At 34.7% G+C, this 19,280-nt stretch overlaps 1 protein-coding gene across 1 annotated transcript; it reads left to right on the forward strand.

The window, feature by feature from the left end:
• The first annotated feature begins 15,702 nt into the window (after positions 1-15,702).
• Positions 15,703-19,115, forward strand: LOC103505680 (ubiquitin-conjugating enzyme E2 L3). Its single transcript, XM_017442536.2, has 5 exons — positions 15,703-15,807; positions 16,402-16,545; positions 16,824-16,919; positions 17,204-17,390; positions 18,008-19,115. The coding sequence occupies exons 2-5, from the start codon at positions 16,519-16,521 to the stop codon at positions 18,160-18,162; spliced, it is 465 nt and encodes a 154-aa protein (XP_017298025.1). The 5' UTR covers positions 15,703-15,807; positions 16,402-16,518; the 3' UTR covers positions 18,163-19,115.
• Positions 19,116-19,280: the final 165 nt, after the last annotated feature.

The following is a 19,280-nucleotide window of genomic DNA, read 5'->3' on the forward strand; positions in this document are numbered from 1 at the left end:
CAATAGCCAATAGTTCGGTTTACAGATATCTGGGAGTATCAGGATATGTAGATATCTAGGTGATATGGGGAAAATCTTCAAATAATCCTTTCAAGAAAAAGAAGAAGGCTTATTCAGTATGTAAGTCAGTATAATAACCACTCATAAGTCTAATGTCCTACTCTTTCCAAGGAAGGAAGAGACTGATAGATAGATAAATAGATAGATCAAGAGAATACAGTCTATTTTTTCTCTATTTTACATGAAACTGGATAACAATGTATTTTTCAGCCGCAATAAATTGTTTGTTTAGTGAGGAATCAGGATGATGGATGTGTGCGGACGTGCGTGGCGGGACACGAACTTGGACCACTGAACATTCTCATCTGGTGTCCGGTCTATTTACCTCTCAAATTAAGGACGGTTTAATGGAGACGACATTGGTTTTCTCAGCAACTAGCAGTGTGATCAGATTCTATGTAGTAGAGTTAGTAGACCTTAATTATTATTTGTATGTATTAGAAGTTTTTTGACACAAGGTTTGTGTTTGTTGTCAATTTTCGCAGGAGTTTAGGATAATTTTAGCAAGAAGCTATGTGCTGACCCCCAACTATGCTTATATCCTGTGATCAGCATTATGATCAGATTGTATGTAGTAGACCTTCATTATTTGTACTAGAAGTTCTTTGACACATGGTTTGTGTTTGTTTTCAATTTTTGTAGGAGTTTAGGATACTTTTAGCAAAAAGCCATGTGCTGACCCCCAACTATGTCTATGTCCTATGTTAGATATAGTTTTTACGTAACATTCTTGAAATAGTCCTAATATCCTTGACTATGGAATTTGATTTTAATCTCTTTTCTAAATTTGGTCTCCTGTGGCCAATGGGTTGCTATCAATTTGAACTGTCTGCCTATATTTTCATGATTCAGTTTAGAATTTGTTTATGCTAATCTTGTTAACCCAGTGTGATACCAGTTTAACCACTAGGTGGTATTGATCTTTGTTTATTTTATAGCCCTAGAAACTAAAATCCTAGATGTTCTTTTGTTTTCGCGCTGTCCACATGAAGTGTATCTTTTCGAGAAGTGTTATTGCAGATTTATACCTATGTTTCCTAGAAGTTGTGAAAGTATAGGTATGTATTTGTTGTTTTGAATCCGGTTCAAGATCTAAAATTCTAAACATTCTGCTCGAAAAGTTCCCATTTTAATCCGGGTTAACCCAAGGGTAGGTAAAGTTAGATATTGTTTTGATCTCATTAAATATGCTAATGCTTTTGTCTATGAGTGTTCACAATTTATTTTTCAGTTCCATTAACTAGATTCATTTCATGTATTCAATATTTACTCGCGATACCATATTGGTAATGGTTTTTATTGGTCAGCCTACTTTAAATTGATATTTAAACAGATAAAAACCAATAGTTAATATCAAAAGTGTAGGTTGCTTTTGTTTTATATGGGTAGGTTAATCGAACCCGGTAATGATTTTGCATAATTATTTAATAGATTTCGTACGGGGAAGTAAAAGTTTAAAAGTTACATATTTAAAAAGTTTAATGGTCTCTTTTAAATTCAAATTGTGACCATTGAAAACATCATCAAATTTGTTCATAAAGTCAAAGAAAAACCAATCATCCTGATAGTGTAGTAGTCTAGTAGTGTAAGTAAGTTGGGTATTATCTCGGTTTTACAAACAAAATCTGAAATATTGGATAGGGATATAAAGGAAAGGAAAAGGAATCAAAGATCAAGGAGAATGAACCAATTCATTTGGTCGCTCTAGTCTCCTAGTGAACAGTGTTAGAGCAGTTCAATATACGGGGTAGTATTACGTTATGAGAAACCCATGTTAAGCTGGGGAAGATGGATTTCATTTCAAATTCTGTATCAAGTTCTGGCAATAGGTACAAAGTTTTTGAGATATTTGAAAGTATGTACCTTCCTACTCAAATAGCTAAGATATTGGAAATGAACAAAATGCTTAGGATTGTGGAAAAGAACACTTTTGATAGAATCTATTGTGAATCTTTCCATTAGGTATTTGTTGAGTTTCTTGTATTCAAGTAAAACATCCTGTAGATTCAGAATCTTCAAAGCCATGAAGATTCCGTCCTTATCTGTCTCATCAATGGATGCCGTTAGTAGATCATTCTTGTATTCTCTGTGAAATGTCGATCATTACCAATCTCCCGTGTACCCGTCACGACAAGTTGGAACATCTTCCCAACTTGTGACCTTGTGGAATTGAAAAGTCAATCGTTGTGTTTCGAGTTTTATTGAATAGTGCATCAGCAGATTCAGCATTGGGAACGGGAACCATGTCAATAACGTTGGGAATGATGTGAATTCTGCGTTCTCTCTGCACGGCAATGAGGCTTAATCTTGATGAATGCCTCCTGATTGTTCTTTAGAAACATGGATGTGTTTATCCAAGAAATAAATCATTATCACATTATCAGTATTGGAAGTACATACACAACTATGGGTATGTTTAGTTTATTTATCTGTTTACTTTACCAACCTAACTCGGTATCAGAAAATGTCCATAGGTACCTACCTACCACAGTAAAAAAATCTAATGAGCGATACATTTTATTCTGTCATGGATTAAATTTTAAAATGCCTCTTTTTTTTTTTTTTTAAGCATTTATTTTAAGAGGGGACTAACATCATTTCTCCGGTATCATTCTTTTTTTTTTTTTTTTTTTTTTTTTTTTTTTTTTTTTTTTTTTTTTTTTTTGTCTGATAAAAATTCCAAAATATGATAACCGTATGATAATAAATTTGACTGAAGAATCTTTCCAAGCGTGCCAAGAAATTTGTGACGTTTTCTAGTATACTCGACGGTTTTTTTCGAAGTGCATTGAATCATTTTGTGTGAGATTATAAAACTGACAAGGTGATATCTGTATTTTATTTGAACTATGCAAACGATTGACCAAAGCTTTAGATCGACTTCAAAGATCTCTAATGAGTTGTGTCTTGTGATTAATACAAAGAAGAACATGATTACCAGTAATAATCTTCAGGATTGAATTTTCAAGATGGTGTCAACTAGAGAAATAGGAGATTATTTCCAGACGGTTAATTTTCTTAATCACACCATAATACCTATTGGAACTAATTATTTCTTCAATGATGTTTTCGAAGTTTTGTACAATTTATACAAAGTTAGTGAATCTACATTCCACCGATTCTATGTTCTGATTTCAATTTCTAAAGTTACAATTTTTATATTATATCCATTAAATTAGCTGCTGAACTTCATAAAAAAAATAGCTCGAATTATAATTTTAATTTATACATCGAACATACCTACTAGTTGAAAACATTAATGACCCTTGAACTAAGAAGGCTCTGGGATGTGCCTTCATATATGAAGCAATACCTATTGGAACTAATTATTTCTTCAATGATGATTTTGAAGTGGTGTACAATTTGTACAAAGTGAATCTACATTCCACCGATTCTATGTTCCTCCGATTTCAATTTCTAAAGTTACAATTTTTATATTATATCCATTAAATTAGCCGCTGAACTTCATAAAAAAATAGCTCAAATTATAATTTATACATCGAACATACCTACTAGTTGAAAACATTAATGACCCTTGAACTAAGAAGGCTCTGGGATGTGCCTTCATATATGAAGGCACATCCCGGATTGTTTTTATTACACCTAAATCCATAATATACCCCACTGAGAAAATTCAATAATACGGAATCCCATGTTGTCATGAAAACTGATATCCAATTATTTATTAGTGAAATTTACATAGGATACCCAAAAACACAGGAGACTTAAATACAAACATGTTGTTTATCTATTAGTTCTGCTGTTTCCTTACTTAACCCCATAGCATGGGACGATGAGACTGTTTTATGATGAGCATGTGGGAGTATTTTGATTATGAAATGTTTTGTATTGGCCTCTCAAATGATCTTGCAAAGTATATTTAGTTCTGCTGTTTCCTTACTTAACCCAATAGCATGGAACGATGAGACTGTTTTATGATGAGCATGTGGGAGTATTTTGATTATGAAATGTTTTGTATTGGCCTCTCAAATGATCTTGCAAAGTATATCAAATATCCGACTCACTTCATCAACAATGATAAACCTACGAGTATTAAAATTTGCATGTTTAAGTTGTCCCTAGACAACGAATAAGAGCATAGATTTTAAGATAGAATCCAATATTGTGCTAGTTTATAAAAAATAATCTTCATAAAAATTTCACAACATATCATTTGTTTCCTCTTCTTAACTGACGTGAATTCATAGCTCCAGGTAAAACAATATTTATTTTATATCTACAATATGTAAGTACCTCATCTGACTCACTTCATCAACAATGATAAACCTACGAGTAATACAATTTGCATGTTTAAATTGTCCCTAGACAGCGAATAAGGGCATAGATTTTAAGATAGAATCCAATATTGTGCTTGTTTATAAAAAATAATCTTCATTAAAATTTCACAACATACCTATCATTTGTTTCCTCTTCTTAACTGACGTGAATTCATAGCTCCAGGTAAAACAATATTTATTTTATATCTACAATATGTAAGTACCTATTATGAAATTAATTGATCTTTTCCATATTGCTTGTTTAGATGAAACCAAAATTTCAAACTTAGAGCTGTACCTAATAAGTACTAGTCAAAAGAAATTGCCATTTTAATTGACAAGAACAAATTGTAGGATGACTTTCAATTTTAATTTAATGTCTCAATCAATTCAGATATAACAAGCGCTGTAAGTTTCCCGGGCATGAAGTTAGAAATGCCAATGCAAATTATGAAATTAATAGATCTTTTCCATATTGCTTGTTTAGATGAAACCAAAATTTCAAACTTAGAGCTGTACCTAATAAGTACTAGTCAAAAGAAATGGCCATTTTAATTGACAAGAACAAATTGTAGGATGACGTTTCAATTTTAATTTAATGTCTCAATCAATTCAGATATAACAAGCGCTGTAAGTTTCCCGGGCATGAAGTTAGAAATGCCAATGCAAAATCTTTGAAGGAAGAAAGAAAAATTATCAATGAAAAAGTTGACTTGGAGAACATGGAAAAAGCATTACAAATATGTAAAAACAAATGTACTCCAGTGGAGAAGCAGCAATGAGAGTTTCATAAAAAAGAAGGTAAGTCTCCCATTTGTTTGCAATTGTTCTGGACCAAAATATTAAGTGTCCATCTTCTTTAGATTTTATAAGAACAAACTAAATTTTAACAAGTTCCAATCAGTAGATATTGATCTCATCATTTTAGGTATTCAGTGATACTACATAGTAGGGAGATCAAATGACTCTCATATCGGAGTCACCACTGGTGAAAACCAACTTGTTAATGAAGGTAGTAGGGAGATCAAATGACTCTCATATCGGAGTCACCACTGGTGAAAACCAACTTGTTAATGAAGATACGAGGTCCAAGTTGAAAAGTAGGGAGATCAAATGACTCTCATATCGGAGTCACCACTGGTGAAAACCAACTTGTTAATGAAGATACGAGGTCCAAGTTGAAAAGTTTATTCAACCTATAGGGCACCAAACCGGTTGCCAATCCAGGGTTCGGGCCATTTTGAAATTCAAACATACAATTAGGTGAGACATTTCTTTTTTGCTTCAAAATATTGCGAAAGAGATGATATAATCAGACAACCAAAGATAAGGTATGCTGAACAAGAAAGTTCTATTGATGTGTTAATCCAGGGTTCGGGCCATTTTGAAATTCAAACATACAATTAGGTGAGACATTTCTTTTTTTGCTTCAAAATATTGCGAAAGAGATGATATAATCAGACAACCAAAGATAAGGTATGCTGAACAAGAAAGTTCTATTGGTGTTTGAATTTCAAAATGGAAGAAGATTGAAAACATTGAGAGACATTACCAAGTCAGTGCTATAATAATGAACTGTAAAGGTTTCTTAAGTTTTATTATACAGCATCACTTGTCAAAATTGAAACTGTATTGAATCTAAGAATTAAATTTTTAGAATTTGAAAAAATATCTATGACCTTTGTAGTCCCAGCATGTGATGTGAAATGTTTCACAAACCATTGACCTCAACAACATTTCCCAACGATGCCGATGAATAAAACCCAAGTAAAAATAACACTCCCAAAGCATGTTTCGATAGTTCAAAGATATTTCAACTAATGATGGTGATTAATTTTATTTCAATGATAAATGTACCTACTGCTAATGATGCAATGATCCAGAAAAGGAAGCGGTAGGCTCTTCTGAAAATGAGCTTACAGTCGTTTGTACAAACGACAAGACGTTGCTAATGATGCAATGATCCAGAAAAGGAAGCGGTAGGCTCTTCTGAAAATGAGCTTCAAGTCGTTTGTACAAACGACAAGACATTTACAGTATACGTTTTCCTCCGAGACCAATCCGTAAAAACATGTTTTACGGGTCAATCATACATCTCCAAAGGTCAAATAGTCAGCAAAAAGTTATGAAAAGAGGAACAAGGAGGCAAAATGAGTGAAGTACGGATCTGGAAGAAGGTGTCAAAGTTGTATTTGGTATCCTTCTGATGTATTTACCCTTCTGTTCATAGGCTCAGTGTAGATTACATGAACCGTTATTGGCATTTCAAGGCGAACACTAGAAGTTTTTAAAGACATTGATATATTGAAATAAACTCTACACCCTTTTTCCTCCGAGACCAATCCGTAAAAACATGTTTTACGGATTGGTCAATCATACATCTCCAAAGGTCAAATAGTCAGCAAAAAGTTATGAAAAGAGGAACAAGGAGGCAAAAGGAGTGAATTACGGATCTGGAAAAAGGTGTCAAAGTTGTATTTGGTATCCTTCTGATGTATTTAGTACCCTTCTGTTCATAGGCTCGGTGTAGATTACATGAACCGTTATTGGCATTTCAAGGCGAACACTAGAAGTTTTTAAAGACATTGATATATTGAAATAAACTCTACACCTAATGATAACAATGATTCAAGACACGTGGTGTGAGGTGCACCTAATGCAGGTTTGAGGTCTATGGATGTCTTCAATGGACATCTGCAGGTTCATTAGTTAAATTTGAAGAAGCAGTTAGTGTTCATAGATTTGAAGAACGGTTTCTTGCCAGGATACCTGTCATGTTGAAAATCAATCAAATCAATGATACCTCATTTGCTGAAAGAGTGTCTCTGGTCTCTGGGAGTATCAGGATATGTAGATATCTAGGTGATATGGGGAAAATCTTCAAATAATCCTTTCAAGAAAAAGAAGAAGGCTTATTCAGTATGTAAGTCAGTATAATAACCACTCATAAGTCTAATGTCCTACTCTTTCCAAGGAAGGAAGAGACTGATAGATAGATAAATAGATAGATCAAGAGAAAGAGAGAGACCAAGTAGACGAAAAACCACAGAAAGAAATGTATTTTCATGATGACTACTTTCACTTGTGGCATTGACTGAAACCCCGCATGCATCTGCCAGGGACCCAAGTATAGTCATTCAGTTCTGATTTGGAGTAGCTCAACTTATCCTATTCATATCTATCTAACTATGTCGGGACTATCACGGGTTATAGTCAAAGTAGAAATACAGGATCAGGGAAAAGCTGCTCCAGCACAAAAGAAATGGAAATACCTTGGTATACTGATAGTTGAAAGTGTTTCTGTAAGCACATTTTCGAGATTTTTTTTTTTTTTTTCAAATTCTTCTAGCAAATCAATAAATCATTACAAAAAGGGCCAATTTGTTGTATTATAATTAATCAAGTTCACATAGAATACTACCAAGTTTAAAAGTTATATCCACTCTCCTTTACTTTGGTGATTATGGTATGTCATTGATTCTAGAAAAACTGCTCCAAGAGATTAGACACAAAAGGTAAGTAGGTAGAGTAACCTTGATGTTGAACGGTACTGGTATCTAAATAAACATACTTACTGTCATGAACTTAGGTAGAACTCCAGGACTCCAATGCTTTCCAATGGGATTCAAACATCCCTGTACACTGGACGCTCCAGGTATGGTCAGGTTTAGTGGAGATTACATCACTCCCAGTTGAAACCTGAAGCGTGGAGAGTACTGACTTCACACTGGTCCGAGGCTTCTGTACTGAAGTTCATTCATCAATTTCATTATTCATGGGAACCATCTCGTGAGGTAACAAATTAGAGTGCAAGTCTACAGGGTGAGCCAGAACTTCTTTCTATTCGAATGCCTCTACTCGGACGACCTCCACCGAATGGTCCAACTAACAACGATATTTTGAAGAAAAACTGCGAGTGGATCAATTTGATTGAAAAATTAATGACAGAAATTTAAAATACCTACCTGATAGATTGCGAAATATGCAGTCATAAGAGTTTTGTAGACTTCCGTCCGAGAAAATCTAAGGATTCTAAATTCCTGTAGATAATCGATCCAGAACTTTTCACAGATGGACACATAGGTAGGTACATGTTACATATGCAGAATTCGCCGGCACCGCGCTGTTTGGACAGCATTTCAAGACTTGTGCTATGATATCTTCATTTATCGACAAACTTTCCTCTTCCATTACCTATACACTTCCACACTGTATGATCAATGTGTACTCTATTATCTAATTAGGGTCCAGCTCCTTACACTGTTACACCATACAGTTTAGAAATCACGCTCTTAGAGTAGAATGTTTGTAGGTACCTATTCTGGAAAATCCATTGCAAGTGAAAATCTGACAGGTGAAATTGATAGAAGAAATTTGTGGCAATCAAGAAGAAAAGTCTCTTTCTCAGGATGTTACTCTACCTTTAGGGAGGTAGGTATTATAGATACAATATCCATTGCCCGAGCAATATGTAGGTAGTCAGTAGAACTTTTAAAGGCAGGGTTTTAACACCCGAAAATGTTGAGAAATGACGGCTCTCTCGTCACATGTTTGAATCAAAGATTCAAGAAACTGGGGTAAATGCTCCAGATTCTCCTTAATTTAAGCAAATGGGTATGCATGTATTAAAAAGATTTTCCCAATATGGTTTATTTGATTTACATAATAATTATGATATTTACCAAATATTAAATATCAATAGGGCGAAACCAAAACACAATACGTATATAAGTTATGTACCCAAAACTGGTTACATTGTTAAATAATTAAGATCAGTCAGCAGTTTCCATCTTAGCTACTATTCTTTATCCATGTAAGTAGAAACTTCTAAGGCTTCTTTATAGGTGAAGTATTTATTAGTATTAGAAGTATAGGCATTCGAGGTATCGTGAGTCGAGTAGAACGTCGGCGTCGATGGAATGTCAATAAGTCAACGGAAGTATTGGAACAGAACTAAAATTCAAACTATTCAAAACCATACGCCTGGGTCTTCTCACTCAAGGACCCTTCGTCAAAACTTGTACGATGGCGACTCAAGCTCGAAGAGTATGAGTACGATGTTGTATATAAAAAAGGTACGTCAAACACAAACGCTGATGCCCTGTCCCGAATTGAACTTAATGTAATCGAGTCTGATGAAATATCCCGAATATAATATTATATTTTCAAGTGTTAAAATTTTTTAGTGTTATATTTTTCAAAGTGTTCCCCTGATCATCGAGATCGACCTTTGTTGAAATCCCTAACAACTATTAACTATTGTAATACAAAATATAATAAAACTACAAATTAATTTACTAAAACTAAGAAAATTCTTCTTATCAAATCTACCTATAAAATTTTATTATTAATATACAAAATTTTTTCAATAAACTGTATCCAATTGAGTAACTCAATTCAAGAAATCTTATTCAAAAAATTATTCAAATAATGTTCCAGTAAAAATATAAATTTTTAGTGTTCCAGAAAAAACATTTGTTCCTGTAAAAATAATCATTGTTCCAGTTGTTCCAGTGAAAATAATTAAATAATTAGTGTTCCAGTTGTTCCAGTGAAAATAATTAAATAATTAGTCCAGAAAAACATTTGTTCCTGTAAAAATAATTATTGTTCCAGTTGTTCCAGTGAAAATAATTAAATAATTAGTGTTCCAGTTGTTCCAGTGAAAATAATTAAATAATTAGTGTTCCAGTTGTTCCTGCAAAATAATAATATTTGCAGTAATTATAATAATTATTCTAAAATAAAATTGTTAAAACCCCTCCTAATATATGGACCTTATTAGGCAGTCAGGTTTTAAGCGAAATAGTATACAAATAAAATTTTTACAACCCCTCCTAATATATGGACCTTATTAGGTAGCCAGGTTGTAAGCGAAAAAGTGTACAAATAAAATTGTTACAACCCCACCTATATTCTTGGATTACCTATATTCTCGGATTACCTACATTCTTGGATTACCTACATTACGTGGATACCACAAAGGATTGTCATACTACAAAGGACTCATCAAATCAAGACTTCAAAGAGTAAAAATCGGAACAATGAAAGTCAGTACAATCGCGTATCTGTAAGTCGTTCCAAGCTTTTATTATTTTGTTTCTGGATTATTTTATTTCATTTTTGTTTTCTCTTTTAAAATTTCCTATTATATTGTGCATTTTTGTTATTAAATTTTTTTTTTTTTGAAAAATTTCCCTTAAAAAATTTTGAGCTGGCTTCTCGAACTTCATCAGAATCAGAAGATTCAGAAGATTCAAATTTTGGTACGGACTACCAGTGCCGAAGCCCAGATTTAGAAGATTCTTTAGTTAGATTATTTTCCAACTTCACATCCAGGATATGTAGATACATATCTAGGTGATATGGGGAAAATCTTCAGATAATCCTTTCAAGAAAAAGAAGAAGGCTTATTCAGTATGTAAGTTAGTATAATAACCACTCATAAGTCTAATGTCCTACTCTTTCCAAGGAAGGAAGAGACTGATAGATAGATAAATAGATAGATCAAGAGAAAGAGAGAGACCAAGTAGACGAAAAACCACAGAAAGAAATGTATTTTCATGATGACTACTTTCACTTGTGGCATTGACTGAAACCCCGCATGCATCTGCCAGGGACCCAAGTATAGTCATTCAGTTCTGATTTGGAGTAGCTCAACTTATCCTATTCATATCTATCTAACTATGTCGGGACTATCACGGGTTATAGTCAAAGTAGAAATACAGGATCAGGGAAAAGCTGCTCCAGCACAAAAGAAATGGAAATACCTTTGTATAGTCATTCAGTTCTGATTTGGAGTAGCTCAACTCATCCTATTCATATCTGTCTAATTATGTCGGGACTATCACGGGTTATAGTCAAAGTAGAAATACAGGATCAGGGAAAAGCTGCTCCAGCACAAAAGAAATGGAAATACCTTGGTATACTGATAGTTGAAAGTGTTTCTGTAAGCACATTTTCGAGATTTTTTTTTTTTTTTTCAAATTCTTCTAGCAAATCAATAAATCATTACAAAAAGGGCCAATTTGTTGTATTATAATTAATCAAGTTCACATAGAATACTACCAAGTTTAAAAGTTATATCCACTCTCCTTTACTTTGGTGATTATGGTATGTCATTGATTCTAGAAAAACTGCTCCAAGAGATTAGACACAAAAGGTAAGTAGGTAGAGTAACCTTGATGTTGAACGGTACTGGTATCTAAATAAACATCATATGAAGGCACATCCCGGATTGTTTTTGTTACACCTAAATCCATATACCCCACTGAGAAAATTCAATAATACGGAATCCCATGTTGTCATGAAAACTGATATCCAATTATTTATTAGTGAAATTTACATAAATACAGAACTTCCTTCTTTAAAAGCATTTGTCATCAGCGGATAGGTTCCAAGTACTGCCAAATTAGATATTTCTTGCTCATGATACTTCTCTCTATCATAATAGCCCCAAAGGGTTTCCACTAAACTAACAGAATTTTTTTCTCCTTTTTGAAATAACATTTGAAGAACCTTGAGTGTTTGACATTTTGATCTAGATATTTAGATTTATGTTGTCAAGTCGGTTTTATCCCAGTCAAAACGATTAATAAAATCGGTCTATACATCTCGACTGTTTTAGATACGTTTATGGTAGGAGATTAGATGGGATAGATAAGTCTACAAACAATATGAGCACATACATATGTAAAACATTAGTAAGACTATTTAGCCATATTCCGTGTAGGTATCGTGTACCAATTAGACATCAAATGTACCTTTCCAATGGTTCAATGTTTCTCTTTTCCAAGGGTTTCTTGAATCTTGAGCTGTATAAACTCTTTATTTTAATTGTACATGTTATGCTAATTTAATGTAACAAAGAGTCCTCACAAAGAGAATGACTCATAGCAAATGGTCATATTAGTAGCACAGACAAAAGCTGGGATAAGATCTACCTATAAAACTTATACCTTTACATATGTATCTGTGCAGCCATTGCCTTACTACTCTAGAATAACTTACCCAGTAAAGTTTCCCTCAAATTTTAGAGCTAAATCGAACTCTAATAAAATGAGATATTACCTGTAACAAAGAAAATGAAAATAAAATTAATGACCTGAAAAACCATATAGACAAAGCATTTGAACACATAGAAAGTAACAAAAGTTAGTGAATCCATACAACTGCCTAGTCCCAGACTCTACACCTAATGATAACAATGATTCAAGACACGTGGTGTGAGGTGCACCTAATGCAGGTTTGAGGTCTATGGATGTCTTCAATGGACATCTGCAGGTTCATTAGTTAAATTTGAAGAAGCAGTTAGTGTTCATAGATTTGAAGAACGGTTTCTTGCCAGGCCTAATGATAACAATGATTCAAGACACGTGGTGTGAGGTGCATCGAATGCAGGTTTCAGGTCTATGAATGTCTTCAATGGACATCTGCAGGTTCATTAGTTAAATTTGAAGAAGCAGTTAGTGTTCATAGATTTGAAGAACGGTTTCTTGCCAGGATACCTGTCATGTTGAAAATCAATCAAATCAATGATACCTCATTTGCTGAAAGAGTGTCTCTGGTCTCTGGGAGTACCAGGATATGATAACTGGTTACTTACCATCGGTGCAAATTACCTACTAGTCAATACATAAGGACCTTGAAGACGACTAAAATTTGGGTTATTCCAACTAACTCACTAGATCTGATGTTCTACTGATAATGGAGTTTGACCACTAAAATTTGGGTTAAAAATTCATCACGAAACACCATGATTAACGTTAATCCTGTTATCAGTGCTGTATTTATTCTTGTTAATCTCTTATCACTCCTTCAAAGTAGGATCGATTTTTAGTCCGTCCTTCCTTTATTATTAATAATAATAAAAGGTATAGTGGACGGACTATTGTATTCGCTTCGGTGTCGTCTGTCTGTCGGTTGGTCTGTCCCCATAGAAGGACTTATCCAAACCTGGTCGACCTATATATCAAATTAAAGGTCTTTTTACCAGGAACACTATTGACTTGATGACAGTAGACAAAAAAGAGTATAGGTATTTTATAGTAGGTAACAGAAACACTCACTTGTGACACAGACGACACCGAAGCGAATACAATAGTCCGTCCCTTATACCTTTTTATTACTATTGTAATAATAAAGGAAGGACGGACTAAAAGGTATAAGGGACGGACTATTGTATTCGTTTCGGTGTCGTCTGAGAAAGTTTTAGATAACCCTTCAGTCGATCATTTAAGACCGGTTTTAGCGTCATCTATGTTAAGCTACGCCGAGCAAGGCCAATAAATGGATGGGTGACTTGAACATTATATTGGGAATAAAGGGAGAACGGGCTCTAGTCTTGATTTTAAATCATTACCTACATAAAAGTAAAACCAAAAAAATCAAATATTAAATAAAATAGGTAGGTACATAAATATTGATTTTCCTTAACCAAGATCCCGCTGACCGCTGAGCTCCAAGCTCCAAGTCCCGTGATCCCGTCCCGAGTTTTAGGCCGTGGTTATGAACAGGGCCATCGTAGGACATCGTCGGACTTTTTGCGTGTAAAGTTGGCGGGAAATTCGAATTTTTGATTGTGTTTATGAACAGGGCTGAGATGAGCTCGGACGAGGTGAGATAGGATATTGTTTCCACAGCTTTGCATTGGAGTGGTAAATTAGGCCGTGGTTATGAACAGGGCTGAGATAGGCCATTCTGAGATGTTCTTGGCAAGTGGAAAATGATGTGGTAACTTAACACAGAGCCTTCATGAGCGTGTAAAGTTGGCGGGAAATTCGAAATTTTGATTTTTTTTCGCAACGCGTACAATCTGAATTCATTTTTTACTTTTTATCTCTAGTTTGCACGTTTATATTATACTTTTCATTTAAATTAGATATTACAAACAAGCGAATTACAAAGCAAACAAAAATAAATATAAAATAAATTTTAAAAATTGCCGCCGGGACAGAGGGTTAGAAAAAAAGGCCAACAATCCCACGCTATCCTCGCTTAAGGCTGTGTTTATGAACAGGGCTGAGATGAGCTCGGACGAGGTGAGATAGGATATTGTTTCCACAGCTTTGCATTGGAGTGGTAAATTAGGCCGTGGTTATGAACAAGGCTGAGATAGGCCATTCTGAGATGTTCTTGGCAAGTGGTGCACTTGGCACTCCAATGCAAAACTGTAGAAACAATATCCTATCTCACCTCGTCCGAGCTCATCTCAGCCCTGTTCATAAAGCCTTAACAGCCTTAAGCGAGGATAGCGTGGGATTGTTGGCCTTTTTTTCTAACCCTCTGTCCCGGCGGCAATTTTTAAAATTTATTTTATATTAGGATAGCGTGGGATTGTTGGCCTTTTTTTCTAACCCTCTGTCCCGGCGGCAATTTTTAAAATTTATTTTATATTTATTTTTGTTTGCTTTGTAATTCGCTTGTTTGTAATATCTAATTTAAATCAAAAGTATAATATAAACGTGCAAACTAGTAGAGATAAAAAGTAAAAAATGAATTCAGATTGTACGCGTTGCGGAAAAAAAATCAAAATTTCGAATTTCCCGCCAACCTTTACAAGTTTACAAGCTCATGAAGGCTCTGTGTTAAGTTCAAAATTTCGAATTTCCCGCCAACTTTACACGCTCATGAAGGCTCTGTGTTAAGTTACCACATCATTTTCCACTTGCCAAGAACATCTCAGAATGGCCTATCTCAGCCCTGTTCATAACCACGGCCTCAGTTACGCCAGGGGTTTCTAAAATGGTCAAAATGTAATAGAGCAGTTGCGTTTACTTGGGTGCAGGGCCGTACTTAAGGGGGGGGGTGCAAGGGATCCGCGCCCCCCCTCGAGATTCATTTTTATCCTCTACTGTACGTTAGACGGTAATTATGCAGAAGCCACGACAGTGGAAAAGAAAGCTCCTCTTTGTATTTAACCTAGCCCCATATTAATACTAATCACTGCTCTAATTGTGAAAACTCCTTTTTTGCGTTTAACCTAACCCTATAATAACACTGGTTACTGCTCGTTTCTGCCAGTTCCTTTGGTAGCAATCTCCACTGACGTGACTTCTGCACAAGTACCCGTCAGACTCCAAAAAATTGGGGTCGAGGGGGCCCGGCCACCTTTTACTCATAATTTTCACCCAAATGCAACTGCTCCATTTTCAGGTGGTCCCATAACGGGTAGGTGGTCCCGTAATTCAAAATGGCCGATTTTCCATCTCAGTCAAAATGCATTTTAAGGAAAGATAAGGCTCAGCTGTTTGAAGTTGTAAACAAATGATATTTTTTTACTATATAGACATTTTCAGGTGGTCCCATAACGGGTAGGTGGTCCCGTAATTCAAAATGGCCGATTTTCCATCTCAGTCAAAATGCATTTTAAGGTATATTTTTTCAAAAGGAAATCATCGGGAAATCCAGGAGAAAATAAATTTATTTTATAGTTAAAAAGATAAAAAGAAAGGAGAATTTCTTCCGGAAAATAGGACTATATAGAAACTACCAACGATTCCTACCAACGAAACTACAAATTCGTCAGGGTGTGACAAAAGACAATGATGCCATATTTTTTTTTTTAAAATCCCTTTTTTCCCTCCTAAAAAAAATCCCCATAAAATTTACCTTCTTAAAAAAAAGAGAAAAATTGCACATTATATAATACCATTTTTACCTCTTATTCCATCGGCGTGTATGGTATGGAAGTGCAACTAGAGATACTTGTTATTTTGCATGAGTATGCTGACACTGGGTTCGCGCCCGGGGAGTGGAATTTTTTTTTTGCTTAATTTTTTTTCTCTGTCGCATGATGTTTTCACTGACGACAAAAAAAGACCATGTTCCTAACTGCATTGCCCTATGCCCTAGCACTTTTTAAAATTAACTGTGGGTGTATGTGCATTGTGCATGAGCATGTACCTACTTTTCAAAAGCCCTCCGGCGGCGGGGGTTGGAAAAAGATAATCCACCTAAACTCTACATTTTATTATAGCTTTTTTTCCCAGCTTTCTAACCATTATACTTTCATCCTCGATTTCGTGTCGGAACGAACCCGTATAGCCCGAACAAGCAACGGAAAATAGGTTTTATTCACTTCTTTTATGTGTGTTGATTTATTTGACAGAGAAAAAAATAGCATCATAAATCTGAAAGGATAACTATTGTGAAATTTGATCTTGGACCTCGACTAAGAACAATGGCCGCAACGCGAAGGCTGCAAAAGGTGTGATGATAATTATTTTTTCATTCAATACTCACCCACCCTACTCGTACTTGTAATCTGATAAGGAAGGAATGAAATGTATATCTTTACTGGCCAGTAACACAAAGTTTAAACGCGGTTTAAGTTCAACTTTTGGATTAAGAAATCTGTATGAAAAAGTCAAAAGCAACCTAGAGTTAAACCGAGTCACTCCGAGTGTGGCCTTACTCATAAAACCTATGGTTATGGTTTAATGATTTTCCCAAAGCTCATTTTCACCCTGTTTATTTGTATTTCAGGAATTGAAAGACATGCAAGATTGTGGACTCAAATCATTCCGTGATGTACATGCAGATGAAAATAATATCTTGTCTTGGACGGGCCTTATTGTTCCTGTAAGTCTTGTAGTGTTCTGTTTTTGGAAATTTCTCTTGGGTTTGAAACTGTCTGGTCAAGAGTTATAATAACCATCATATTTTAATTTTTTACTGGGGCAATGATAAGAAGCACATCATGGTTGTGCAGTACTGCCTATGAAAAAAATACAAACATTTCTAATTCTAGGAGAAAAGTTGCACATCCACACTTCCAATGTGTGACAGACCTAATTTTCAGTCTTAAATTTAAACCATGGGTACTAAGTTATTTTCAATATTATTTTTTTCCTCTTGAATTTCAGGATAACCCACCATACAACAAAGGAGCTTTCAAAATTGAAATCAATTTCCCTGCTGAGTATCCCTTCAAACCCCCCAAGATAAATTTCAAAACCAAAATCTATCACCCGAACATTGATGAGAAGGGACAAGTTTGTTTACCAATCATTAGTGCAGAAAACTGGAAACCTGCAACCAAAACAGACCAAGGTACCTACTACCTACTTGTCCCACCCTTTGTTTTTATTATTTATTTTTAACTTTATTATTTAAAGCAAAAAATCAGCTTAGCTATACCCCAGGGAAATGCTGCAAGTATTCTTGTAGCTCTTCCCTTAGAGGGAAACCACAATTCAATTTTTTTATCTGTAAAAATAAAGAGTTATTGTGGGTATTTACTTAGCTGCTTTACTACAATATTTTGTAGGTATGGGTTTATGATCAAGTGCTTTATTCAGATTGTCAACTTAGAGAAAATTTGTTAACAGAAAATTTTAATTTGTTAGAATTCCCATTATGTTAACAGTGTACCTAACAGTTAAAGTCTTCTAGAGCATTTTGGAAGGGGAAAAAAGTTCATGTCCTGCATCCAAGATCCTTGTATCAATCCCATCCCATATTTTTTTTTTTTTTTTTTTTTTTTTTTTTTTTTTTTTTTTTTTTTTAATTTATCAAGTTTCCATTTAAGATCCTTGTATCAATCCCAATATAATACTAATTTTCAATATAATTCCCAGAACATACTGATTTTTTTATAAATGGTATAGTATACCCATCCATATAAGCAGATATTGATACTTGCATTTTGTGTATGTTTTATCTTTCAGTGATTCAAGCATTGATAGCCCTAGTGAATGACCCTGAACCCGAGCACCCATTGAGAGCAGATCTGGCCGATGAATTTCTAAAGGAACGGAAAAAGTTCATGAAAAATGCTGAAGACTACACAAAGAAACACAGTGAAAAGAGACCATCTGATTAAAATCAGCTGATGTGGAGCCTGAAACTACCTGTAATTATTTAGGATATTGAACAACCAAGAAGACAAGAGTGATTAAATGAAAAGAGTCGTTCTTTTTTTTTATAACTCACTCATTACTCATCTCAAATCAACATTTACAAGGTCACATGGAAAATGGTAATAAGATCCAGCCAACCAGAGTTACATAAGAGAATCACTCTCATGGGGTTTCATTTATTCAACGGATCAATTCACAAGGCCTCTAAACCACACTCTGTGCAGGTATTTTTTTTCGTCTTCGATGCTATCTAGATCTTCTCCTCTGTAATCACTCTCATGGGGTAATCTTTAAAGTACCTGTCTTACTGATTTTTGTTTGTTAGGAGTATTACATCATGTTTGAATTGCCGTTTGGTAAAGTTCCAGTTTCAATTAAATGCTTTAACTTGGAAGAAGAAAAAAAAAAAAAAAAAAAAATATGAGGAAAGGTACTTGCTTAGTGTTCTAAATGTAGTTTTAGGGGTACAAGGTTAAGAAATGTAAGTGAAACTGGAACTTTACCCTATGTTTTTAATCAGGGGGTTACCTTCCAGTCTCGAAAAAGACCAACTACATACTTCCCCTGTATGCACTTGGTCTATACAAGAGCACCAGAAAGTAACCTAATGAAAAAAAGGATTGCAAGTTTTTATTGGCAGTGGGCATCAAACCCAGGGCTTTCTGCATGGTAAGGCAAGTAGAAATGGCTTGAAATACCATCAAGTTTGATGTTCACTTGCATGGGAATAAAATGACTGTCAAAGGCGTTGCTAGGATACTTAACTGTAAACATTCCTTGTCCTCATTACAAATGAATAATTTCCTACCTGCATAGCTGTCTATACAGAAATATTAGTATCTGATCGATGACATAGTTCTGTCACTCAATCAAAAGTTGTAAATATTTGTGCTGAAGTCTGAATTTCACCTGGGCACGATCGATACAAGCAAATTATTAACACTGACTATGACTACTGACTACCCTTGTAAAGTACCCTTATTACAGGGTGTCTACCAAAATAGAAAAATAAAATTCCCTGACTTTTCTCGGTTTTCCAGTCCATTTTTTCCAAATTTCCAGTCTACTTTTTCAAGATTTC

Source organism: Diaphorina citri, unplaced genomic scaffold (genome assembly GCF_000475195.1).
Source record: "Diaphorina citri unplaced genomic scaffold, Diaci psyllid genome assembly version 1.1 scaffold189, whole genome shotgun sequence".
Classification (NCBI taxonomy): Eukaryota; Metazoa; Arthropoda; class Insecta; order Hemiptera; family Psyllidae; genus Diaphorina; species Diaphorina citri.

Excerpts from the sequence above, each read along its gene's own strand:
- LOC103505680 (XM_017442536.2), top strand. The coding sequence starts at position 16,519 with ATGGCCGCAACGCGAAGGCTGCAAAAG. Across the intron at positions 16,546-16,823 it reads CAACGCGAAGGCTGCAAAAG|GAATTGAAAGACATGCAAGA; the intron begins GTGTGATGATAA and ends TTTGTATTTCAG. Across the intron at positions 16,920-17,203 it reads GGACGGGCCTTATTGTTCCT|GATAACCCACCATACAACAA; the intron begins GTAAGTCTTGTA and ends CTTGAATTTCAG.